Raw genomic sequence first — 26626 nt, 5'->3', positions numbered from 1 at the left:
GGGCTCGCCCACCGGCCCCCTTTTCGGCCCCGTCCGGCCCCAGACTCCAAACACGCCGGCAGTGGGCACAGAGCCCAGATGCAGGTGGCCCCCGCGTTAGAGCCACGAATGCGGCATGCTGGGTGTCCCGGGTGTGACATTGTGCAGCTTGGACGCTGTGTAGGAATGAGACATCCAGCTTGTGTCACTGTCTGTGACATCATGTGAGACTCCGGCTGCCGGCTCACCCGCCGGAATCCGACTGAGCTGTTAGCACAAACACAAGCGAGGAGCTCTCCTCCCACACACTGCGTGCTTCCGGTGAGCAAAGCTCCGCCCAGGGTGTCTCCCAGCCTGGGGAACTGGGATGGGCCAGCACAAGACAGATAAAAGGAGACACTGGTACCTTCAAGCTGACCACTTCCTCCCTAGCATGTGGGTTTCAGTGGAAGAAACGCTGAGGTTAGGTAGCTCCCTAGAAAGGAAGCATACCCAGGAAAGACCAGGGTAGTCTACGGTCCATCCTGCTCTCTTAAAAGAAGAGTAAGGACGCACGTTAATCTTCTAGAAGCCAGGTTTTGTTCATATGTGAAGTCCAGAGGTCCTCACGCCAGCACAGCAAACACAGACGAGCTATCTTCTGCCCAAAGCTAAATTAACAGTATGCTGCCATTTAACCCTCACAGCAACTGTAAGAACCTTTACAGGCTGGCCTGAGGGAACAAGTCTGTTACCCCCGCTACTCAGGAGACAGAGGCAAAAGGCTCACAAGTTCAAGGCCAGCCTAGGCTACAGAATGAATCGACATTATATGCATGCAACACAGTGAAATGGTGTCTCAAGTTAAAAAAATAAAAATAAATAAAAATTAGCCAGGCATGGTGGCGCACGCCTTTAATCCCAGCACTCGGGAGGCAGAGGCAGGTGGATTGCTGTGAGTTCGAGGCCAGCCTGGTCTACAAAATGAGTCCAGGACAGCCACGGCTACACAGAGAAACCCTGTCTCGAAAACCCAAAATAAATTAATTAATTAATTTAATTAAATAAAAAATAAAAACAAATAAAAAGAGCTTAGGAGGGGGCGCTGGAGATTTAGAGGAGTTGATACAGAAGCATTGTAGGTACATGCCTAAAATCCCAGCCCTGGGGATGCGGAGTCAGGAGAATCAAGGTCTAGGGTCCCTGGGTGGTGGTGGTGCAGGCAGTGGCAGTGATGTTGCGTACACCTTTATCCAGCACTTGGGAGGCAAAGGGATGCCAAGCTCTATGTGTTCAAGGTCAGCCTAGTCTACATACAGTTTGAGTTCCAGGACAAGCAAGGCTATAAAGAGAAACCCTGTCTCTTAAAAAAAAACCAAAGAAGTAAAACGGAACTCTATCACCAAAACCCATGCTCCCATCAAACCAGGCCAACTCAAGATAAGTTGTATTTTCTGAGTGCCTTGCATATGGCTGTCCTGGTGAGCACAGCTTTAAAAGACTTCACGAAGTGTCAGAAAGCAGGCAAATAATTACATCATCCCAAATATGTATTCACATATGCAGACTGGGAATTGACAAGTGGTATTATGACACACACAGTGTGTGCTCTTAGGGAAAGTTAAATCCAAGGGTCAGAACTCGAGGCAGAGGCCCAAGAAAGGAGAAGTCCAGAGAGAAGCAAAGAGGAAGCCAGTGAGGGTTGAGTTCTGCAAAGATCCTACAGCCACGGATGTTCATCCTGCCAATCGGAAACAGACCAGAAAGGATGAATAATAAAGTTCTAAATGACGCGGGGGGGGGGGGGACACACACGACGGGACGGGGGGAGGCAGTGCTGGAGAGACGGCTCAGTGGTTAAGAGCGCCGCCTGCTCTTCCAGAGGTCCTGAGTTCAATTCCCAGCGACCACATGGTGGCTCACAACCATCTATACTGTAATCTGATACCCTCTTCTGCAGATAAAGCATCCATATGCAATAAATAAAGTAAATAATAAATCTTAAAAAAAAAAAAAGTTCTAAATGAGGCCGGGCAGTGGTGGTGCATACCTTCTAACCCCCAGCCCTAGGTGGGGAGGCAGAGGTAGGCGGATATCTAAGGATACCCAGGGCTACACAAAGTAATCTTGTCTTCAATTAAAAAAAAAAAACAAAACCCAAAGGAGTACAAAAAAAAAAAAAAACCAGGCCAGAGCCTGGTGTGGTGGCACAGGCACTCAGGAGGGGGCAGAGGCAGGCAGATCTCTGAGTTCGAAGCCAGCCTGGTCTACAGGACAGCCAGGACTAAGCCAGGAAACCCTGTCTTGAAAAAACAAAAGAAAGAAAAAGGATGTGGAGCAGACAGGGTCGGCTTAGCCCAGGCAACGGTCACAGAGGTAGAAGACTCCCAAGACATTTTCAATAATATCTTATTTATTCTACATGTGTACGTGTGCTGTGGCGTGCGCATGGGTATCAGAGGGCCTCTTTCAAGGGTGTATGGCGGTGCGCACCTTCAATCCCGCCCTCAGGAGGTAGATGCTGACAGGTATCTGTGAATTCCACGCCAGCAAGGGACACACGGGTGACTCAGCAAAGGGTGTATGTTTGTGAGGGAGGAAAGCTGGAGAGAAGGATCAGCAATTAAAATTAATGGCTGCTCTTCCAGACGACCCTGTTTTGACTCCCAGCCCCCACCTGCTGCCTCACAACCCATTCCTAATCTCAGTTCTAGAGGGTCCAACACCCTCTTCTGACCTCTGGAGGCGCCAGGTGCACATATGGTGGTGGATGGTCATGCATGAATAGAAAATACCCACAATCACATAATCAGAAAGTAAAGACAGCTGTGAGGTCACACACCTTTAATCCCAGCACTCAGGAGGCAGAGGCAAGTGGATCTCTGTGAGTTCGAGGCCAGCTTGGTCTACAGAGTCCAGGACAGCCCGGGCTGTTACACAGAGAAAACCCTGTCTTGAAAAACCAAATAAACAAACAAACAGATAAATAAATAAAATTTGTTCGGTTTTCTTTTTTTCTCTTTTGAGAGAGGGTGTCTCTGTTTAGCCCTGGCTGCCCTAAAACTCTGTAGACCAGGCTGGTCTCAAATTCAGAGGTCCACCTGCCCCTGCCTCCTGAGTGCAGGGATTAAAGATGTGTGCCACCGCCGCCTAGCTTAAAAATTAATTCCTCTTAAGAGAAAAAGACAGAGAGAGACTTTCAGGAACTGGCTTACTTTCACTGTGTGGGCCCCCAGGATCAAACTCAGATCGTCAAGCCTGGTGGCAAGTGCCTTTACCTACCCAGCCATCTTCCTGGCCCTCTCAGGAAATGTGCAAAGCTGGGGAGCTGGAGGGAGTGTATAGCTTTTGGGTTCCCTGAGGCAGCAGAAAGTCTTACTTGCAGCAGGTCAGAAAGCTGTGGGACTCCCAGGAGAGGGCGGGGGCTTGCAAATGGAATGGTGGGGCCCAGAGCAAGTGTCAGGTCTTGGCATGGATGCTCTCCATATTTTTTTCTTTCTTTCTCTCTCTTTTTTTGTTTTGTTTTTTGTTTGTTTGTTTGTTTGTTTGTTTTGGTTTTTTTTCAAGACAGAGTCTCTCTGTCTTGGCTGCCCTGGACTAACTTTGTAGACCAGGCTGACCTTGAACTCACAGATCCGCCTGCCTCTGCCTCCTGAGTGTTGGGATTAAAGGGGTGTGCCACTACTGCCCAGCTACTCTCTCCATATTTTATTTATTTATTTTATTTTTTAGCTCACTGCGCAGTTCCTGGTACTAGAGATGTGGCAGGCTTTGTGCTCACTGCTTCAAGATGCTAAGGGGACCTGAAATGCGTGTCCCTCACGGTCAGGCAAAGGTCTCCCCAAAAACGACTGGCACTAATGTCACCGTCACCGTGGAGAGATGAGTGAGAGTGTGAGCCACAGGCACACAAAAGGTGGGAGGAGACTGTGATGAGAAAGGGACATCTGAGGATGTTTTAGAAGACACCACATTCAAGATCTCTAACTTATTTAAAAAAAAAAAAAGGCCCTTGAAGGATGTACAGGATTTCTGAAGCTACACAGAAAAGCTGGGGTGAGATGTCTGCTCTGGCACCCATAAGGTCAAGAAGCAGGTCAAGGAGGAATGCAGTGTCCTGGGGCAGCATGGAGCAGGGAAGGAGGGAGGGAGGGGAGGAGGGAGGGAGGGGAGGAGGGAGAGAGGGGAGGAGGGAAGGACAGGCTCGGCCTGCAGTAGGGGCTGGGATACTGGGTGGCAGCTGCCTGCAGGTTGTAGCCTCACCCTGCTCGTTCTCACTTCCCATCCTTAGCTCCCCCAGGACTTAGAGCCCTCCCTCTGCTCACCCTCACCTGGAAGGGACCTGGAAGGGTCCTAACACAGGGTGGCCATCCCCAAGACAATACCCAGCTCCACCTCTCCCCTTGTCCTCACTGCTCTTCAGGGTACTTGAAGCTGTTGGAGGCCATAACCAGCACACAGGTCACTGTGGCCTCACGGCCGGCCGGGCGAGCGAGCAGCCTGCCAGAGGCACAGCAGAAGGGCACAGAGATTCAGAGAAAGGCTCAATTGGCCTGCCCAAGGTTGCACAGGAAAAACTGACATGAAAAGCTATCTATCTGTGGAATCAGTAAGGAGAACGGGCATTAGCCCTCAGACTGGCTGACATTTTCAGCAACTTGGGGTCCAGCTGGGAGGGGAAGACCTGGATTTACTGATGCTACCAGGGCAAAGGGACCCCCAGTCCGTCCTGACTACAGAGGGCGAGAAAGCTCTGTCCCAACATTATTTGGAGGTTGCTATTTCCTCTTTTTACTGATGCTACCCTACACACACACACACACACACACACACACACACACACACACACACACACACACACACACACACACACACCACATATAAAGGCAGCTCTGGGCTGCCCTGGCACAGCCCCACAGCACACAGCCCTTGGCCAGAGGTAGCTACAATGCCTGAGGCCCTGACTGGCCTAAGAGGAAGACAGGCTTCCTTCCCCGTGTCCCCTCCCCCACCCCACGCTGGGATCCTACACTGTGAGAGCCTGTACATTCATCCCTCCAGGAAGATAAACGACCACGAGGGGCCCCGTTTTTCAATGAAAACCCCCAAGTGAAGGTCTTTTTGGCTGACTCTGCATTTTGGACCCCAAAGAAGGCATAGCTAGGCGGCACCCCACCCCGCCCCCTCCCCCGCCCCCAGCCGTCTTTTCTATTGTCCTGGGAAAAGTGGGGAAGAAGCAAGGGGTTGGGGGTGGGGGGCGGCGATGTACAAATCTACGAACCCCAGGAAGGAACAGAGCGGGGGACGAGGAGAAAGGTACACCCCCTTTTCCTTCCTCTGGGTCTCCTTCCCAGGCTCCCCTAGACCTGAGCTCCTAGAGACAGGGAGGCGGAGGTTAACCACGTCCCATATCTAGACGTGTGGAAGGAAAAGCTGTAGCCACCCTTTCAGGTTCCTCTCCCAACTCCTCTACAGATTGCTCCCAACTTCCCTCCCCTCCCCCACCTCAGAAATTGCAACAAAATATGAATAACAGCTACGGCTTTTACACTCTGTTCTTTCAGAGTCTGTCTGGGATGGGAGGAGGCGGCGGCGGCGGCGGCGGCTGCTGAGTTCGGCAAGCTCCCGGGCAAAGCTCCGAGGCTCCAAGAGGGCAGAGCAGGGTTGAGTGGGGGCGTGAACAGATTGCATCCACAGCCTCCAGGACAGGATGGCGATCTTCCCCGCCGCCGCCTCTTATCTTTGCTCTCTAGTCTCAAGATCCAAACCCGTGAAAGGGGCGGGGGGGGGGAAGGAGGTGGGGGGGATTGGCGGGGGCAGCTGAGGGGTGGAGAGGTGTCCTTCCCTGCGCCCCCTACTGGGGGAAGTCAAAGGCAGGGACTCTATAAACCAGGACAAGAGTCAACAATGCAGGTCAGCGAGGCCCCAAAAATCTTTGCCCACCTCCAGAATGCCCGCCTCCTCCGCACAGTCTCCTCCTAAAGGCATCTGCATGGTGGGAAACAGGCCTGCTCTAGAGGTCCCAGGTTGGTTCCGCCATACTTTGACCTCTCTCATCTTCTGCCCTCCCTCCCTACTCATTTGTGAGCGGGAGGTGCCTCTATTCAACTGTCCAGATGATTTCTCTGTGTAGCCTTGGCTGGCCTCGAACTCACAGCGATCTGCCTGCCTCTTCAGATGATTTTCTAAGGCACAGAGAATGCCCGTCCCACCCTAGGTGCTCGGCAGCCTCTCATTCTACTGGGTCACACACCAAGCGCACACCAAGTGTATTCCCTGGATGAGCTCGCCTAACTTGGCCCTCTTAGGTATCTGGCAATGTCCCTGCGTTGCCAAGAAGGGAACAATGCCAAGAGAGCCACGCATAAGTGACACAGGTGTCTTAAGGTTTTAACCTGGAAGCCTAAGGGATTCTGAGGGTGCACATGGCAACAAGGTCCACCCTTGTCCCTCGGGCAATGAGAGACAGAACCCTTCTTTTCCCAAACACATTCTGAAAGTCAACCCCCCACCCCACCCCACCCCACCCCACCCCTGAAAGGCCTCAAACCAGGATACCTCTGCCCTAAATGGTGCCTGCCTGCTCCCCAGGCCCAGCATACAAGCTGACATTCCCTTCCCCCGCTCTGGATTAGATTCTCTGCAAACACACTGAACCCTAGAACCCTCTTGCCTCGTATACACAAGCCATTAATCCCCCTTTCTCAACATACTCAGCCATGACCTCCTGCCTCCTAGAAAACACACAACCCTGACCCTCCTCACACTGCACACAGAAGCCTAAACCGCCACGGGTAAACACTAGAGCCTCCGGGGCCAAGCACCAGCGAGACAGGACTCTTGTGCTATCTCTGGGGCCCCCACCTTGGTTCCCTGGGAGACTCACAATAGGACAATCCCTAGCTCTCTCCACTGTGACCAGGAGAGGCCTTGGTCCTCCCAACAGGTCACCCACTCTCTGAAGAGTAACATGTAAGACCCCTAAGGTGTAACCTGGCAAGAGGGCCAGGAAGGGGAGGCCATCTCACTGCTATGTGATGTGGGAGGGGGGGGGGCAGGGAACCCAGAAGGTCACCTACCAGGCCATAATCACCACTGCGCCATGCAGAAATGGGGGAGGGAGGATGTGTATATGTATATATGTATATATGTGTGTGTGTGTATATATATACATACATATACATACATACATACATATATGTGTACACACACACACACACACCTTCTCATCTTCAGGAAATACCTGACCTAGTCCCAAGGGGAAACTAAAGGTATAAAGCTTTTAGCTTTGCAGGTACCATGAGCACTGCAGGAGAGCATTAGGATGCCTGGCTGTCTCAAGACACCAGACCAGGCCACTGACTGGTCCCTGATCCTAGAAGGAGCTCCTCAGAGGCTGAGGCGTAGGGAGGAAGAGACAGTTGTTGTCTGCTAGGCGAGGGGGAGGGGTGGGAAACCCACAGGCTCACAGAGGAGTTGGGGGGGGGGCAGGAAGAGAGCGTTGCCTAACCTGGGTGGAGAAAGGCGAACAAGGCTGCCATTTGCCCAAAATATGGGCACCCCACCCTGGGAGTAGGTTAGCAGAGTGGGGGCTCTCCCCACCCACCTCTAAGAAAGAGGAAGGCACTTGCAACACTCAGGGGAGGGTAGAGGATTTACTTTCTCTAGCAGGGGCCCCCTTCTCAGCTCTCCAGTGAGTCCAGGTTCATCTGTCCAGCCCCCTGTTGCATCACCTGTAAGGACAAGAGGTCCACAGGTGCCAGCTTGCAGGACACCTGAGCTCCTTCTCTCTTTCGCTTTATGTTTTTCGAGACAGAGTTTTTCTCTGTGTAACCCTGGCTGTCCTGGAACTCACTCTGTAGACCAGGCTGGCCTCGAACACACAGAGAGAGATCCGTTTGCCTCTGCCTCCCAAGCGCTGGGATCAAAGGCCTGGGCCACCACTGCCCAGCTTCCTTTCCTCTTTAAAGATTCTTCTGGTGCTGGAGAGATGGCTCAGTGGTTAAGAGCGCCGCCTGCCCTTCCAGAGGTCCTGAGTTCAATCCCAGCAACCACATGGTGGCTCACAACCATCTATAATGTGATCTGATGCCCTCTCCTGCAGATAAAGCACTCATATACAATAAAGATTCTTCCGGTTCCTCAGATGGACGACAGCGTGAACGCTCACTCCCTTCTAACATAGGAGCATTTTTGTTTGTTTGTTTGTTTGTTTTACATAGGTATATTTGCCCAAATCTGCAGCAATTCGGAGCCCCAGACGTTGGTCTCCTCAGCAAAAACTAGAAAATTGGAATGGAGTGGGGGGGTTTAAAAGATGGGGAGAAGAGAAGACAGAAATAAAAGGGTAGAGGTTCGAGGAGTGGCTAGCAGGAAGAAACTGAAGTAGCACTTGTCAGCTCCCTAATCCCATAGCATAAAGAGACCAAAAACTTAAAGGAATATGGGCCTAGACTATTTGCTCCAGAAGACTGATGGGGCCTGGAAGGGAGGGGGCTCCGACAAAGCTAAAGGCGGCTGATCCAGGAAGCAGTGGTGGCTGTGGGCAGACAGCCAGTTGTGGGCAGTGAGGCGCCCAGCCAGAGCCTGCCCCAGGGACAAAGAGACTCCCTGGCTCCAGGGATAGCGCTGCCCCCACACCAAGAAGGGGGCACTGACCCAGCCCAGTCGGGCACACAGGGCAGTGGTGCCAGGCAGCTTGCCAATGGCTGTGGGAGGGGCAGTGGGTGCCGAGCAGGGGTGCTCAGTCCCTGCCAACCAGGAGAGGTGGGACACGTTTCCCAGGTCAGCAGCTGACCAGCCAGCCAGCCATGGCCTGCTCGGCTTCTACTCCCTCCAGCCCCAGGCCAGGCCCAGCTCCCTCCTCCTAGGCCCTGGCCTGGAGCCCAGCTGGGCCCTGGGGGCCAGAGTTACTGTAAGCGGCCTGGCAGGCCCCAAGCCCAGACCTTGCCAGCTGGCCATCGCCACCGCCACCTCCCACTACCTGGCTTGGCCAGCTAGGGGAGGGCACCGAGACCCCCGCCCAGCCAACGTGTGACCCTCATGGCAGAGGGTAGGAGGCAGAAAACACTGGCCCTGCCAAGCCTGTGCATGTGTCCAAGGCCAGAGTCCAGGCAGAAAGCCCCCACGGACTCCCTCCCTGTCCTCCTAGGGCGGGGGAGTTGGCAGGGGGGGGAGAGTCAGAGCTCCAGCTGTGTTGAGCTGCCCTGGGCTGTCGTCTCTTGAAGGCCCTTTCTCTCAAGAGTACTAGAAGGGGTTGGCATGGAGGGGTGGGGGGGTGGGGGGGGTCCACTCTCCCTGCGTAGAGATGCCGTTTCCACAAAATGTCGAGAGGGTTGTTTATCCGCCTCAGCCTCTGCATCCATCCCTCCTCAGAGCTATTTGGTAAGGCCCTCGATAGCATAGCACCAGGGACACAGGGACAAAGCGGGACAACATCGTAGGAAGGGACAAAAAAACGCTTTCAATCTCTCTTCTCCCACCTCCAATAGCAAACAACCACTGACTGGCTTACAGCAAAGGGACCATCTGCAATCGCGCGCGACCCGGCCCCCCCCCCCATACACAATGGTCCCCCCTAGACTAGGAATGACTTCGTCACTCATTGTACCTCCAACAGATGTGTCCAGGATCCCAAATCCTGAGGCCTGCCACCACCCCCATCACTCCTCCACTCCCAAGCCTCCCCGCACCTACACTTACTGGCTGGAGATGGTGTGCTGTAACCACTAACTGGAAGCTGGTGCTGGAGACTGGAGAGAGCGCCTGGCGGGGAGAGTCCACCCAGCATAGGGGGGAAGAAGAAGGCATAGGGGGGTACTGGGTACCCATTGAGGTGCCCACCCCCAGGCGTCGGGCAGGAACTGCTATTGCTGGCCATACCAAGAGGCCACAGTCAGATGGGCAGGCAAACAGTCTGGCAGGCAACTGTGACGGGCTTCACGCAGTCTCTCCTCCTCCGGGCATGGGGCCTGGGTTCAGTGGGGGTTCGGGTGGTTGGCCCACCCCCACCCCCTTCTGTCCCTGGAGCTGCCGTCCGAAGAAGCTAGTGAGTCAATTTCAGCCTGCCCCTCCCTAGCCAGGGGCCAGGTGGACTTGGGGGGGCGGAGGGGAATGTCCCAAGAGTCCGTCCTTGGTTAAGCAGTTTGGTGAGCTGACACTTTTGTAGGATGGTCCAGGGCTGGTCTTCAGGATATCAAAAAAGATGTCACTCCCAGAAGGGCCCCAGCTAGGCTGCTGGGAGGTGGCATGTCCTGTGATGCTGCAGAAAGAGGAAAGACAGGTGAGTGAGAGCACTGAGCAGGCACACGGGATTCCCCACAGCGCTCCCCAACCTGGGCGGCCAGAGATTTTCCTGTGGCACCCAGCTGAGCAGACACCTGGCACTGTGCCTGGCTGGCAGGGCCAGCCTAGGACCAGGGCCCAGACGCTGCTGGGGGCGGCAGGCTAGCACAGCCAGCAGGCTGGGAATACAGGGACCGGGCCTGGAGTACAAGAGGGCCTCTCACCCAGAACGCTTGGGAAAGGGTCCACAGTGCCACCCCCAAAGATCACTACAGCTGAGGAGGCAGGCAGCTGGCTCTTCTTCCTCCCTAGTGTGGGTTACCTGAGGTCAAGATACAGAGAACGTGTCCTGGCGGGGGGCGGGGGGGGGGGCGTGGAGAAGCCGCTTCCCTAAAGCATTGGCACTTCTCAGAAAAATGACTGTGCTGGGGGGTGGGGTGGGGTGGGGGGCTCTCTTGCATCATTTCCCTGATAAACCTAAGACCCAGCACATCCCAGATCAGTGCGCCCCTCAAGGAGACCACCCAATTCCACACACTCGGGGAAGTGGGTCTTGGGTCTCTTAGGCAACATCTCCGATACAGAACAGTGCAGGTGGCCCCAGGAAGCCCTAGGTCAGGAAGGCAAGGCTTGTCCAGGATGGACAGCCCCTGCCCCTAAACAGCACAAGAGACTGAGTTCAGACTTCATCATACTGCGACCTGCAAAAGGGGACCAACACACAGGGCCCGGGACGGGGGGGGGGGGACTTGAGGGGGGTGCTGGGGGGGTAGGTGGACAGGAGATGAGAGACCAGATGATGCCCTCGCCAGTGCAAACACCTATCCGCACTCTATTTGAACAGCTGAGGCAAGAGGGTATTTACAGCTAACACCTTGGGCGACAGACACAGCCGTGACCCCCAGATTCCCTGACGCAGCCAGACAGGCAACAGCAGAGCAAAGAGAAAAAAGGCAAAACAGAGCTAAGAATTCTTCAAGTCCATTTGAGTGTAGATTAGACGTAAATACATATACATGTACAGGCATGCATGATGAAATACATATGTGTGTGTATGTATATCTATATATATACACACACACACACACACACACACACACACACACACATATGATAGAAGAAACACAAAAATAATCACAGCCAATCACAACCAGCTCCTGCTTCCTTCTTGAATGTCCACACACGACGGCCACGACTAAAAGATTAGGTAACAGAGACTACAGATTTGGCTCTGTTGGTAAACTGCTTGCTATACAAGCACCAGGCCTGATTTTGGATACTGGCAACCCCGTAAAAAGCCAGGCACAGTGGCACACGCCAGTAATCTCAGTGCTGGAGAGGCAAAGGCAGGAGGATCCCGGAGGTCTGCTGGCCAGCCAGCCTAACTGAATCAGAGAGCTCCAGGTTTGCTCAGAGTCCCTGTCTCAAAAACTAAGATGGAGTGCGCCTTTAGTCCCAGCACTAGGAAAGCAGAGGCAGGTGGATTGCTGTGAGTTTCGAGGCTAGCCTGGTCTACAAAGCAAGTCCAGGACAGCCAAGGCTTCACAGAGAAACCCTGACTAGAAAACCCAAAACCAACCAACCAAAACAAACAAAAAACAAAAAAAAAGAAACCCTGTGGTGCTGGGGGGGGGGCTGGAGGGGGGACAGGAAAAAACAACAACAAAACAACACCGGGCGTGGTAGTGCATGCCTTTAATCCCAGCACTCTGGAGGCAGAGGCAGGTGGATCGCTGTGAGTTTGAGGCCAGCCTGGTCTACAAAGTGAGTCTAAGACAGCCAAGGCTACACAGAGAAACCTTGTCTCGAAAAAAAACCAAAACCAAACCAAAAAAACTCTAAGATGGAGGGCTATTGAGATAAGACACCCAATGCTGGCCTCTGGCCACCACACAGACTCACATATACTTGAGCACACATACAAGTCAGATAGGAAGTACTGGTTGAGATTATGCAGAAATGAATCCACACCCTGCTGGTGGAAGTGTCAAACACTACAACTGCTCCGTAGAACAGTTGAGCAGTTCCTCAAAACCTCCAACATGGCGCTAGTGCACATAGCAAGTCGGCTCCTAGGGGTTCTACACAAGAAACAATGGAAGTCATGTGCAAAAATGCTTGTGTGTGAATGTTCAGAGCAGGAGTGCAAATCATAGCCGAGCAGTGAAACCAACCCGAATGTCTGTCACTGGTAAGCAGATAAGAAAACGCTGGGGGACCTGATACACTAGAATATTTCTGAGCTCCCCCCCCCCAAAAAAAAGGGAACAAAGAGCTGACACAATAACACGGCCAAACTCTTGAGAACAATAAAGTTGCCAAAGACCATACGTTGTATGATTCGATTTCTAAGAATGCCCAGGAGAAGCAGATCTGTGTGCATAGATTTGTGGTTACCAGGAACTAGGGTGTGGAAGCGAGGGAAAGGAGAAGTAACTGCTGATGGGCACCGGAACTTTCTGGGGTGGCTGGAAATGTTTTGAAAAAAAAAAAAATTTGATGGTGGCAGCAGCTACATGACTCTGAATGCGTGAAAATAGTGCAACTGTACACTCTTCGTCTCTCTGGCTTCTTTCTGAAAAGGGTCTCACTCCCTAAATGACTCGGGCTGGCTCTGAACTTCCAATCCTCCTGCCTCAACCTCCAGCGTGCTGAGATTTCTGTACATCACCCATGCTGGCCTTAAACCGGCTACTTTAATGGATACATTTTGTTGTCAGTTGATATCGCACAGTAAAGCTCTTTCTTCAAAAGGGAAGAGAGAGAGAGAGAGAGCGCTAGACACTGAAGATAAGAATTGTCCCTTTCCAGCCAGGCGGTGGTGGCACATGCCTTTAATCCCAGCAATCCAGAGGCAGAGGCAGGTGGATCTCTGTGAGTTCGAGGCCAGCCTGGTCTACAAAGTGAGTCCAGGACAGTCAAGGCTACACAGAGAAACCTTGTCTCAAAAAAAAAAAAAAGAAAAAAAGAAAAAAAGAAAAACAAACAAACAACAACAAAAAGAATTTTCCCTTTCCAACATTCTCCCTCCATCCCTACACCCCAATATACCAGGTTCCAAGCTCCGAGCTCCAGGCTTAAACCTGGAGGTTGGGAGATGCATACATAACCAGCATTTGGCTGGGGACCAGGATGGGGATGGGTGAGTCCTTGCCAAGGCCACTGTGGAAGAGCACTGAGTCCTCTGCCTACTGTCCCAGCCTGTGTCTTCTGGCAACTGAGGAAGACAGGGAGAAAGGGGACAGGTAGCAGCCAGCAGGTAGTAGAAGCAACATCTGCCACCACAGGAGTGAAATGTGCACTGTGCTGAAGACCAACATCCGTACCACTGCAATCCCCGACACTACACGCTGGGCCCCCTCACTCCTAAACGCAGCGTTTCCCTTCCCTTCACAAGTTGATGACTGGTTGGGAAGGGGGGGGCGCCTACAGGGCCAGTTGACATTCTGTCCCCACTCTCTCATGGGGTCCCCTACAACAGGGGCACGAGCTGGCAAAAAGCCAGGAGTAAGGAGGAGGGCTGGCTGACCTCATCGGCAATGGTCTATACACTTGGACCCTCAAACAGAAACTCGTACACGCTTGCAGAAACTCACGCGTTGCAGGCAGGCATCCAGAAAACGTCTGGGTGGGCAAGAGCACGCTTACTACCCCAGCCTGAGTACAGGCAAGCACGTGAGCAGAGGCAGCCTAAAGATGGCATCTCCCAACCACACAGAGTGCAGCTCAGGACTTGTGTGCGTGGCGCTGTGCAAGACATACCGACTTGTCACCTTACAGTCTCCCGAACTGCACATTTTGTTCCCAGCCCTCACACACCCTACCTGATCCCTGGACCTGCTTCCCATGCCAGGAGCTCTTCCAATGTCCTCTCTGTGGGCCATCCCCAACACCAACGTGACAGCAGGATTCCCAAACCCTCGGGTGGATTCATGCCTACACAGAGGCTTCCCTCCCTACAGGTGAGGTCTAGGAGGCAGCTGACCAAAGAGAGGCCAAGCCAGAGCAATGGCTGAAGGCAGAAAGCCACTCCCTACAAACCCAAGGCATTGTGACCTTGCATTTGGGAGTGGGTAACACCTCTAGGATCCACAGAGCCCACTAGTGATATCTACCTTAGAACAAACACTCAACTCTGTCCCTAAAGAGGTTAAAATTGGGACGGACTTCAAAGCACCAGTCTACCCCAAACACACACCTCCAGGGAGAGAGTTCTGGAGGCCTCAAAGCCTCTTGTAGCCTAACCCAGCTGGGGGGTGGGGGTGGGGGTGGGGGCAAACTTCTTCAATGCTCCCTGAGAGAGGAGGGAGGGTGCTCCAATGAGGGCGGGGACAAAGGTCACAGAAATGGGCCAAGGGCCAGGCTGACCAGGGAACAGGGATAGGCAAGGGCAAAGATGATGAGGGCGGAGCTTCGAAGGTCCTCTGGGAGCCATGACCCTCACAGAGATGCCTTGGCCCTGGCTCCTTGTACCCAGGCCAGAGAATTTAAGCCAGCACCACAGAGGGAAAAACAAGAAGCTACCCACATCTAGCCTCCACCCTCTGCCAGCGACCCCCCACCGTTCACAGGCACCCTGCCCTGAGAAAGAAAACCACCACGGGGACCTGTACCTCCAATCCACTGAGCCCAACAGAAAAGGGGGTCGGAGGCAAGAATGCTGCCACCAGCCACGCACCCCTTCCTTACCAGGCCTTTTAATCCCTAAAAGGTTATCAGGACCGCTTGCCATCTTCAGACTCGGATACATGGCCAAGTGCCCATGTGCACACACACACACACACACCCAATCGTGCACACCACTGCAGAGTCTGTCTCACACTTTAGAAGGAAAAAAAAAAAGGTGAGATCTGCGGCAGCCATGAAGACGGGGGAAAAACAAAGCAAAACAGACGTTGTCTGAAGGGTCAAATCTCTGCTCTGCCACTCTGGGTGACCTTAGGCGAGTGGCTTAACCTCTCTAAGAAGTTTACTTGCCTGTGAACTGCCTTCCATTGACAAACGAGGTCCTGGAAAGCACCTAGCACCGCCTGGCGCGGGGAAAGCACGCAGTCTTCCTCCTCCTCCCCGCCCCATCTCTCACCGTCACCCGGTCCCTGGGCTCTTTTGCCTCCTCTCCCTCTCTCTCTCTCCCTCTCTCTCTCTCTCTCTCTCTCTCTCTCTCTCTCTCTCTCTCCCCCCCACCCCCCCTCCCTCTCTCCCTCGCCTTGCCCCAACCAGAGCCAGCTTCTGTGGACAAGGCGAGCAGGGAACAGTACCCGCATTTCTGGATCTACTTCCTTCCAGACAGAAGGGAGGGTTGTGGGGAGAAGGGCTATCAGGGGTGTGGGCAGAGGCCTGACCGCAAACCTTTTCCCAAACTCCCTTCTTGCATTTCATAAACCAAAAAAGGGAAATCTTTGGATTTGGGGAGGGAAGAAAGGGAAGAGAAATAGGTCATTTCCTCCCGTGGCCTGGGGAGAGAGAAGCTAGAGGCCCCCCCCAAACGTAGCTGAGCTACAACCCCCACCCCCCAGCCTCGCTTCATTCATCCCCTCCACTCTGCTCCTTCAAAACAAGGGTCCCCCAGGGACAGGCGTCAAGCTGTTCCCTGTTTTTTTTTTCTTTCTTTCTTTCTTTCTTTCTTTCTTTCTTTCTTTCTTTCTTTCTTTCTTTTGACACAGGGTCTGCTGCCCAGGCTGGCCTCCAACTAGCTGACGACCTCGAGTTTCTGATTCTCCAGCCTCTGCTTCCAGAATCCTGGGGGTGGTGGGTAGGCACCACCCCGTGACAGGTTTACGTGGTGCTATGGATGGACCGCAGGGCTTCACCGCACCGCGCATGCGCACAGGCGCGCAGGCGCGCATGGCAAGCGATTTGCCAAAAACGAGTTACAAACCCAGCCCCAAATGCTTCCTCTGAAGGGGCTGAGTGAAGGGGCAAAGACTGGGGAGCTTAAAACAAGGGGAGACGGGAGTTTCCTAAGCATTCTAGACAGCTAATGAATCATATGCAAATGTTACACGCAGCTCAGACACAACTTGGGTGGGAGGGGCCTCAGGCCTGGCAAAGAGGGAGCCCTTCACCCTCTGGACCCCTTTACCAAGCAAGCCCTAGGGGGTTGGTTGAGCTGGGCCAAGCAGGAACAGGGCAGGACCAATTTCAAACCAGATCAGTGGGCTACAAACTATTTATAAGCTTTCCAGGAAAAATGCTTGTACACACAAAGCCACAACCCCTTCCCTCCCCAACACAGATTCATGGGCGGACCAGCAGGGGTGGGGGGGGTGGGGGAAGAGAAGTGGTTGTGGCCGTTACTCTTTTCTCCAAGGGTCCTCCCCAGACATGGCACTCATTATGCTCCTCAGAGGCAAGCTGCTCAGCCTCACTGAGGAAAAGACTACCCAAAGGCAAGGCCAGGTGGAAGGGTCTATCTTTTCCAGCAGCCAGCCCTACACACTGCCGGCATGTGTCTCTACAGCTAGGCCTGGCTGGCCAACCTGGCCCAGGATGTGAAGGCAGGCACTCAGCATGTCCTCAGAGGGTTAGCAAGGGGGAAATACAGGTGTTTTGCTGTTCGGTGCCAATGCTGCCCACAGCTCTAAGACACAGCACTTTGTCCCACAAGAATGGTTCTGATCTGTCTCCAATTTACATTCGACAACATCCCAAATTCTGTCCCAGCTCCCAGATGCCACATGTCAGCTGTGACTGACTAGCAACCATGAGGGTCAATCAGACCAATTATTAGCCCAGGACAAGTCGGGTCACAAGAAAAAGGAGAAAGGGCTCTGAGCCGTACCTCCGGGGACCACACCTCAACAGTTCCTGAGGTACACATTTAGTCAGGATGCCCCACGCCCAGGGTGGCTGAGGGGGGCCCATCCAGAACCAGGGCCGTAATTGACTCTTCCATGGAAGCCGAGAGTAGGTGAAAGGGCAGGGGGCAGCCCAGGCCTACAGGAAAAGAGGGGGGCCAACCCATGAGGAAGGAAGAAAACAGGAAGAGGAAGAAATGAGACTGCCTTGGCCACAGCCAGACCACAGGAGTGTGTGGACAGTACAACAGCAACTCTGTAGGGGACCAAAGGGGCACAAAGGGGACCCCCCAGCTTGGAAACCACCCGACGTGCAAACCCAGCCTGGCATGGGGCTTTCCCCACCCTCACCTTGGCAGCTGCCCCCCCCCCAACCTCCTCTCCACCATGCAGGATGCACAATTCGGTCATAAGTAGGGGAAGGTGTACGTGGGGTGGGGGGGTGGGGGGTAGGTGAGCAGAAAAACACACAGGGCAAAGGGGTGGGCCACTCAATGCCACTTGTCTTCCTCTGCTTGGCCCCAGCCCGCTGCGCTCTGAGTCCTAGGGCACACTGCCAAAGAACTAGATGCTACGAGTCCCCTCCCATCACCCCTCCCTGGGGACCCAAGCTGCAGGGAAGCCAGGAACACCCCCTACCTCAGGATATCCTTTTGGCTCTGACCCCAGACCAGGCCTGAGTCAGAGTGTTCCCCACCCCACAAGCCCACACCCTAGGACCAACCCCCCCCCAGGAACTTCCTACTCCACAGGGAGCCCCTCAGTCCAGCAAGAACCAGGGGGACCCTCTAGTGAGCAGAGAAGCCTACATCAGGTGTGGGAAATCTAGTCACTGAGCCCTTCCCTGCAAGAACAGGGCTTGCTGCACCAGAGAGAAGCCTGCGCGCTGTGTGTAGAACAAACCGGCTGGCTGCACAGCCAACTCACTCTCTTCCCCACCCATAAAATAACCAGGGACCCAGTGGCCCAAGAAGCGACAAACTCCCCAGGAAGGAATGCAAGGGTCTATCAAGTGAGGTGAGAGGTCTGGAGGGGCAGAGGGACCCAGACTAAGGGGATGTGGCTACTACATCAGTCTCACAGTCATGGCCACAAGTCAATCTTCACAACACAGTCTGAGTAGGTGGCTGTGACGAGTCCTTCCCACAGACAGAAGTCTGAGGGCCCTAAGGGACCTGAGTCGTCAGAGACCACACACATACAGACTCAGATGGAAAGGGCCCCCTTAGTCAGGCCTCCCAAGTGCCCCCCCTCCCAATTGTGGGCCTTGAAGGGAGGGGCAGGTCCCTCCCCACAAAAACCAGGGGTAGTGCCTACGGGCGGCCGTCACCATGGCAACCAACAACAAACATCCCAGGAACCACAGTGGGACAGGAAGTGGTGGGCACGTGACAGGAAGACATTTTTTTTTCTCTCTCCCTCACTGTTGGGGGGAGGGGGTGCTGACAGGAGAGTTTGCAGCCCTTGGGGGAAATCTCAGCTGTCCTCCCCACAACATTCCCTATACCTGGAGCTGGAGAGGAAAGGGAGACGGCAGAGGAGTGGCTACTCCCCACCACTGTGTGCACACGGTCAGTTCATACAGGGCCCTCCTTCTCCACCTGCCACTCAAGGGTGCCCCCCCCCACTCCCCCCTCCTCTCCACTTCCTGCCGTGACTGGAGATCAGAGAACTCCATACCACAGCTTCCCCTTCTCAAGTCTCAATTCCTGGGCCGAAGGTTTCGCTCTGGGGCAAGGGACAGAAGGGTTGGGGACCTGCAGCAGGGCCCCAAGGGGGCAAATGCTCCAGGAGGAGGGGCAGGGAGGGGCCACCCAACGGGTAATGCACTCACAGGCACACAGTGAGTAGTAGGTCACCGTGACACACTGAGACTGCCTGACCTTAGGCAACTTTGGGGAAGAGGGAGCCAGGCCCTGAAGACCAAACCAGGACACTACGTTATCCTTAGTTCATTCTGATTTTCTGCCGGCCTCCCAGCAGCCTAATTCCCAAAACGCCCGGCCCCTACTACCACCACCCTCCTGCCTTTTGTGCTGAGGAATCCCCATGCCTGCTCCAAGGTGCCCGCCCAGACGAGGGCACCTTGGCTGAGGTGAGGGGGAGCGGATGGAACCTCCCTCCCCCTCCCCTCCCCTTCTCTGCAGATGTCCCAGGCTATATTTAGCTCAAACTGGGCGGCCAGCCAGCCCCAGACTCCCCACCGGCCGAGAGCTGAGCTCCCAGTTTTTATGCAATTAAAACATTAGGAGAACCACCCCATCCCCATCTGCCCCCCCTATACACACACACACACACACAGAGAGAGAGAGAGAGAGAGAGAGAGAGAGAGAGAGAGAGAGAGAGAGAGAGAGAGAGAGCGCCCCGCCAAGGCAGCAGAGCTCTAAGAACTTGAAGGGCTGCCTAACTCTATAGCAGCCAAAGACAGGGTGCTAAAGGGGTCCTCAGGCTGGATAGGAACATCAAGGCTCAGATTAGATTGACTCTCGGGGAGGTGGGGGATGGGCTTTCCGAGTTCCAGCCAGAAGGGAAAGGCATATCCAGTGGAGGTTGGGGGCTGGCTGCCGAAATCCACCTGTCATTTTGCAGCCCCTCACTGGCCAGCTCCAGTTACAAGGCTGGGGTTTGGCAACAGGTGCTGGCCAGACTGGCAACAGCCTAATCCCCCCCCACCAGCTCCTGGGACTAAGTGTGGAGCCTGGAGGTCCAGCTTGGAAGCTTTTGGGGCCAGGATGCTAAATGGAGGGAGGTATCCCAGGGCAGTCTAGGGACCTCTGCAGGAGGCAGCCCCCCCATGTGATGGAAGAACCAGTGAAGCCAGGCAAAACCTACCAGAACACCTATTTCATCGTCCCTATGATGCCAGGCCGGCGGGCGAACTAGCGTGTGGGAGGTCTGTCTGCCTGCCTGCCTCTTCCTCCTTACTAAATTCCTGGAACAGGCAAGGGAGGTTCCAGTTGCAGGGAGAGCGAGCAGGCAGGCAGTCCCATCTTGGGAGGGGGGAGGAAAGGGGGGGGAGATCCAAGGAGTGGGTGAGGACCAGAGAGGGAGGCAAGATCCAGACAAGATCCAGACGAAGCAAGAGACACCCACACCCACAGCAGACTAGGGACACACACACACACTGACAGATTCTCACACTCTGGGCCAGGTCCCCTCATGCCGCCCACCCTGCAGGGACACCCAGACACCCTCCACCAACCTTGCCAATTCCCAGAACGCTCCTGGACACACAAGGAGATCCACCCTGCCCGCCCCACCCCCCACATCCCACAGAAAGCAGTGAGGGCTCCAGACAAGCAGCAGGAGGGTGGAGGGAAACACCGGGTGGGAAGGCAGCAGGCGTCAGCTAGGATGCATGGAGCCAAAGCCTTTGCAAGCTAAGGGCATATCAGTGGCTACACTTCTTTCCCAAGACTTGGTAAGTCAAGACCTCGGTCATCTTGCCCAGAGGCTCTGCCAGCTTCCCACACTCCTAAAACCAACCAGCCAGCAGACAGGGGTGTGGGGTGCTGGGAGGGGAATTCTTCAGCTTACTTGTCAAGGGGATAGGATTACCTTCCTTATCCTAGAGAGAAGACAGTGCTCCCCAGCAGACCCTACTGAGGGCTCAGCTCACCTCCCCAACAACTGAGAAGAGGTCCTTTTCCAGCATCCCACGGGACAGGGATCTGGGCATTAAAGGTCATCATGGTCCCACCTACCCTCCTATCACACCTCTCTGAGGACCATCCATCTAAAACCTGTTTCTGAGCAGGTGAGGAAGATCTTAGCAGAGCCAGCTTCAGAGAGCAACCGGTTAAATGGAAAGGCAGCTCCTCAGGGTCTGTGCCAGTGTACCCCGAAGCAGACCGACCTGAAGGCCACTCACAATCTCCTCACCACCACCACCCCCCCCCCACACACACACACACTAGACAGGCTGACAGGAACAGCCAGCCAACGTCATGGCATTGTGTGGGTGACTGTGCCCATCAGAGGAGGCGGCGCAGGGGTGATCAGGATGCGACTGCCTACAGCTAGCTTCCTGCCGGGCTGCCACATGGTTAGGAGTAAGAGGTGAACTAGAGAGGCGTCCCAGGGTGGCAGCAGGTGCATCCAGGGACAGCCTGAAATATTCAGGAGTTGCTGTGGTCAGGACAGGCAAGTTCTCAGCCCAGGGTCTTCTCAGAACCGCCACTAGATCTGAGGAACCCCTGCAGTGACAGCCTTACACATGAGTGCATCTGTGCGCGCACACACCCACACACACCCCACAGGCTCCCACACTCCCAGTGCCTGCACATCCATATCCGAGGCTCCCGGTTCCCAAGGGCCTACTTGACTCTGACCCTACTGACCTCTCTGCTTCTGGCCCCCCGACTCCCAGGCAGGGCGGATGGGCCAGCCCCTCCCTGTGTAACCATCTTTGACAGCCACAAACTCTGTGACTCCGTGACATCCCACCTCTTCCACAGATCTAACTGCAAAAACTCTTCTTGTCCCCTCCGCCAGACTCATTTCCACCGCTCCCAGGGGAGTCCTCAAGGCTCCAGGCCACACCCACTCCAAACTGGGGCCTTCCTGCCCCCCACCTCCCTAATCTCCATACAGAGTCCTGGAGGTGCTGGAGAAGTTTGGGAGCCTGAGCCCTAATTCCATAGCGGGACACAGGGGTCCTTACTGGATAATTCTTCCCTCGAGGTTTCACCTTATGGACCCTTCAGACAGACAAAAGAGGTGGCACCCTTGAGTCCCCAGGCTCAATCAATGGGGGTGATCGAGAGCAGAACTGAGAGGGGAAAGAGCAAAGAGTAGGGGAAACAATTGTGTTGGAAAGCGTACACATATACATGTGCACGCGGCCTGCAGGCAGAAGGTAGCAATCTGGTTGCAAAATCCGGAGCTGGCACCAGGTAGAAGGGATACCACCATCCCTTTCATGCTAACATGCTGGGCATCCTATCCAAGGCAGTGGGAGGTGGGGGGAAACGAGAAACTTCTCAAGACCGAAGAGTTTGTTGTTTGTTGTTGTTGCTGCTGCTGCTGCTTTTAAAATTATTTCCATATGAGTTGGCCCCCACCCCCCAGCCTAGCACACTGGGAGAGCTGTCCCCCTTTCCCACGAACGGTCTGACAGCAGGGGCAGTGCCCAGAAAGGAAAGGGGACACAGTTAAACTGATTTGCCAACCACCCCTCAACATACACACATCTGGCTAGCAGCTTCCAAGCCTCGTGGGTGGCACGAAATCCCAGACATCCTCAGTGAGGCAAGGTCGGCCAGTCTACTCTGTCCTTCCCTCACCCCGAAAGCCTCCCACAACCCCCGAGTAACGCAAGGCTAGGGCGCCTCTCACCCAACTGCACTGGCTCCCCGCACCCAATTCTGACGGCTCCCCCCCCACACACACTCCGACCGAGACACCAGCTGAGCGGGCCCCGCCCCCCCAGCCAGTTCCCTCGGGTGGGGGTGGGCCCCTGGCTGATTCTCCCCAAACCACGGGCGGCTCAGGTAACAGGAGAAAGAGTAGGAGGGGGCTAGTCCGTTGGGCATATGATCTCTCCCCAAACAGGTTTCAAGAAGTCTTTTTGTTTGGGTTGGTCTTGAGAGAAAGAGAGTTCCCAGCGGTGGATCCGCCACGGCTGGAGCGCTGGGGACACGCGCCGCAGATGGCCGCAAAAGCCTCAAGGCTGTGCGCGCGGAAGACAAGGCGCAGACGGGGCTCCCCAACCCCGGACACGCCAGCGGCAGGCTGGGAAGCCCAGGAAATCCCAGGTCCCCGTCGAAACCGCCCGGCACCCAGTCCCCGCCCGCAGCTCCCATCCAGAGCAGGCCACCGGGCCCCGATACCCGAGAGAGCGGAGAGTTCCCCAGGATGCCAAGGGAGAGGTTACCTCGAAGCGAGGGGGGGGGATGCAACCCGTCTGGGTGTCCGCGGGCACAGGGTCTGCCCGAAGCAGGCGCCTTGGCGCTGCCCGGCGTCAGGGGTGTGAGGTCCTCGGAGAGGAGCCGTCCGGGGGGCCGCAGCTCAGGGGCGCGGGGCGACGGCAGCGGCCATGGCGAGTCACGTGCAGAGGCTGAAACTTTACCCGGAGCCCTAGACTGGAGTGGGGGGGGCGGAGGGTATGGAACTGGGGTGGGAGGGGAGGCCCCCCCCCCCTGCCGCAGGTCCGCCCCTGCCTGCCACAGGGCCAATCACTAGCCGGGGGCGGGTTCTCAGGCTCACACCCGCCCCTCTCTCCTTAATAGACCTAGGGAAGGGCGAGTCTTAAAGGAGACGCATCCAGCCTACGCCTGGAGCGTGGGAATCTGGGAGAATCCCTCCCTCAAAAACCGCCAGGAAGAGATTCAGAGCGAGAAGGGTGTGTGTGTGTGTGTGCGCGTAGTTCAGAGAAAAGAATAAAAATAAGACTCGGCAGAGAAAGAACCTCAGTGTGCGGTATCCTACACGGCCCCTTCCCCCAGCTACACGCCCACACTCACAGGGACACACACACATCACACACACCTACTAAACCTGGGAAGAGAGGAGGTGGTGTAATGTGGAGGAGAACACACTGACTCCTGCCCCAGCTGTCAAGTCTTTCTCTCCTAATTGCAATCCTCCGGGGCCAGCTGAAACCGAAAGCTCTCTGACCTTGAGCAAAGCCACTTCCCTCCTCTGGACCTTAACTATTTTTCACCTGCAAATCCGAAATTCAAAGAGTAGGAAGAATAAACCATCTTTCCCCCCCAAAACACCTTTCCAACTCCAGCGGGCTAGAGGAAACTTCTAGCTCAACTGAATTCCTCCAAGTAGCTTTAAGTATCAGTATCGTCACCCCAAAAAACAGCTCTATTAACAGCCCTCCCTCACCAAGGTCCTGGACAGAGAAGTGGCAAGTGCCCCCACAGGACATCCCACTGGAAAAGGAAATGCCACACACCCGCCCAAGGATCTACCCTAGAGAAGAGACTCTCAGTCTGACCCGGTGGCCTGGTTTTCAGACTAGGAACAAGCACTCCAAGGCCCCACATGGAATTTTGTCCAGAGTTGCAGCGGTGGCTGATCTGGGCTTAGAACTGAGGTCTCTGCTTGTCCTGTGGCCTTGGAAGATAACACAGGTCAGGTCGGTGGCAAGCTCTGCCCAGAGGTCCGATGCACAGGGAAAACTCAGCAAAGGGGAGCAGCGCTTCCCCCAGACCCTTCCCGCCCCGCTGGGCTAGAGCAGTCTCCGGCTCCCGTCTGGATTTCCGCCTTGCGAATCACACGCCCAGCCCCTCCCTCCCCATCCCGTTCTGTCCCGTCCAGATTCATCCACAAACATGCGCTCAGCAGGCAAGAATGCGTCAATGGCTCCCAGATGTGGAGGCCGTCACTTAACCCATTCCCCTCCACGTCCGCCGCCCCCACCCCAAGCCTCCATCAATCCTTCCAGCCCGCCCTCCAGCATCAACAGGAGCCTCCATCCAGGAGAGGAACTTGGCTAAGAGGGGGCCTAAGGCCAGGCCATCTCTAGCTCTCACAGGCTCCTCCCAGCCTAGATCCTACCAGGCCAAAAGGGAAGGTGCATGCGCTGTCCTGGAACTCACTCTGTAGACCAGGCTGGCCTCAAAACTCAGAACTCACAGAGACCCGCCTGACTCTGCCTCCCAAGTGCTGGGATGAAAGGCAGGCGTGCACCGACACCACCCTCAAAGGTACAGTCTCCTTGCACACACACACCCTTGCACAAATGCATAACCTCACACACATGATACACGGGCATGAAACAGAGTAGAGTGTGCTTCTGAACTGACAGATCCATATGGAGATGACAGAGGAAATCCATGCTCACAGAAACCACTTCCTACAGGGGTCAGACACACATACAAGGCTGGACACATAGCCTACACACCTTTGGGACAGTTCCTTCATGCCCAGGACACTCAGTGCCACTGGTCCAAAATCCAGCTCTTACCTAAGCATGGCTGTGGAATCAAAAGAGATCCCTAGGTTAGGGGGCCAGGAGCCAGGAGTCCACAGCAGCAATGTTGGTCTCAAAACAGGGTTCCCAAGCAACTTCTGCCAGGACCTCGTTTCAGGAGAAGGGAAGAGTACAGGAATACAGCAAGAGTCTATCAAGGAAGAGAAGAGCCTCGGGGCTCTGTAGGAAAAGACTGCTAGGGTCTCCACTGTCCCTGCCTACAGAAGATAAGCAGTGGGGATGGGAAAATACTCCTTTTCCAAGACAAGAGTCCCCCCTTCACACTAGAAGCCAGAGAGGGCTCAGATAGGTAATGGCAACTGTCCGGTGACAGCTCCTAGTCAGTTGCAGCCTGTGGAAACTTCTGAAGAACAGCATTAAGCCAGGTGTGTGGTAGCACACACCTGTGACCTATAACACCATATACATTCATGGTGTGATGTGTACAGCCCCAAGACAGATACACACCTAGCACACACACAAAAAAAGCACCTACATACATGTCTGCACGCCCGGCTGCAACAGGAGCATTGCCGGAGTGAGTGCAAGGCCAGTCTGGGCTATGTAGTAAGTTTTGGGCCAGCTGCGGCTACAGAAGTGAGACCTTGTTTCAAAACAGAACAACCAAGCTGGGCATCATGGTACATGCCTTTAATCCCAGCACTCAGAGAACCAGGGGCAGAGGGATTGCTGTGAGTTTGAGGCCAGCCTAGTCTACAAAGTGAGTCCAAGATAGCCGAGGCTACACAGAGAGACCCTGTTTTAAAAAATCAAACCATCAAATCAAACCAACCAACCAAGTAAAAAGAAAAGAAAAAAAACAGCAAAACCAGAACCACCAAAGATCACCTAAGTCTGGCCTGGTGGTGCACCTAGCACTCCACTCCGGAAACGGAAGCAGGTGGATCAGAAGTTTGAGAAACGCAGGCATGGTGGTGCACATCCTTACTCCCAGCACTAGGGAGCCAGAGACAGTTGGATCTCTGTGAGTTCGAGGCCAGCCTGGTCTACAAAGTGATTCCAGAACAGCCAGGGTGACACAAAGAAACCTTGTCTCAGAAAACAAAAAACCAAAACCAAAAACAATTAGAAAAAAGGGAGGGGGACTGGAGAGATGGCTCAGAGGTTAAGAGCACTGTCTGCTCTTCCAGAGGTCCTGAGTTCAATTCCCAGCAAGCACCATAGGTGGCTCACAACCATCTATAATGAGATCTGGTGCCCCCTTCTGGTGTGCAGGTATACATGCAGGCAGAACATTGTATACATAAATCTAAAATAAAATAAAACAATTCAAAACAAAACAAAAAAAACCCTCGTAAGTTTGAGGACAGCCTAAAGATGGAGAGGAGAGAGAAAACACACACACACACATACATGCAAGCACTAAGAAAGGCCTGAAGTAAGCGTGGGGAAAGAATGTCTTGCTCCCAGACCACCTGGACGTGGGTAAGGCAAGAGGTACCTCCTAGGACCAGCCTCAACTTCCTCCTCCCCAGCCTCCCAGCGTATTTATCCAAAAGGTGGTCTCCCAGCACGTGTCGTATGCTGGAGCCACTTACGTGTCTAACAGGGGTCCTATTGCCACCAACTGGAATAGGAAACTGAGGCTAAAAAGAAATTGCCAATCAACTGGATGTAGTAGTTTCTGCTTATAGTCCCC

General features: G+C 54.5%; 1 protein-coding gene across 5 annotated transcripts in view; it reads right to left on the bottom strand.

Moving 5' to 3' along the window:
* RARA (retinoic acid receptor alpha) overlaps window positions 1-26626 on the bottom strand; it is a 51771-nt gene that overhangs the window by 15110 nt on the left and 10035 nt on the right. For 3 of the 5 annotated variants that reach the window (XM_084749363.1, XM_084749364.1, XM_084749365.1), the window contains exon 2: window positions 9661-10219. In XM_084749363.1, the coding sequence (XP_084605489.1) occupies window positions 9661-9838 (178 nt within the window). In that variant the 5' untranslated portion in view covers window positions 9839-10219. Of the gene's footprint in view, window positions 1-9660; window positions 10220-19871; window positions 19895-22914; window positions 23123-26626 lie in introns of those variants that run through there. The other 2 variants (XM_084749362.1, XM_084749366.1) reach the window with 2 other exon arrangements.

The sequence above is a fragment of the Acomys minous genome (assembly GCF_964271855.1).
Source record: "Acomys minous genome assembly, chromosome: 12".
In the NCBI taxonomy this organism is placed as follows: domain Eukaryota; kingdom Metazoa; phylum Chordata; class Mammalia; order Rodentia; family Muridae; genus Acomys; species Acomys minous.
Note: the sequence above shows the minus strand (reverse complement) of the source record. Positions and strands in the feature narration are given on the sequence as shown.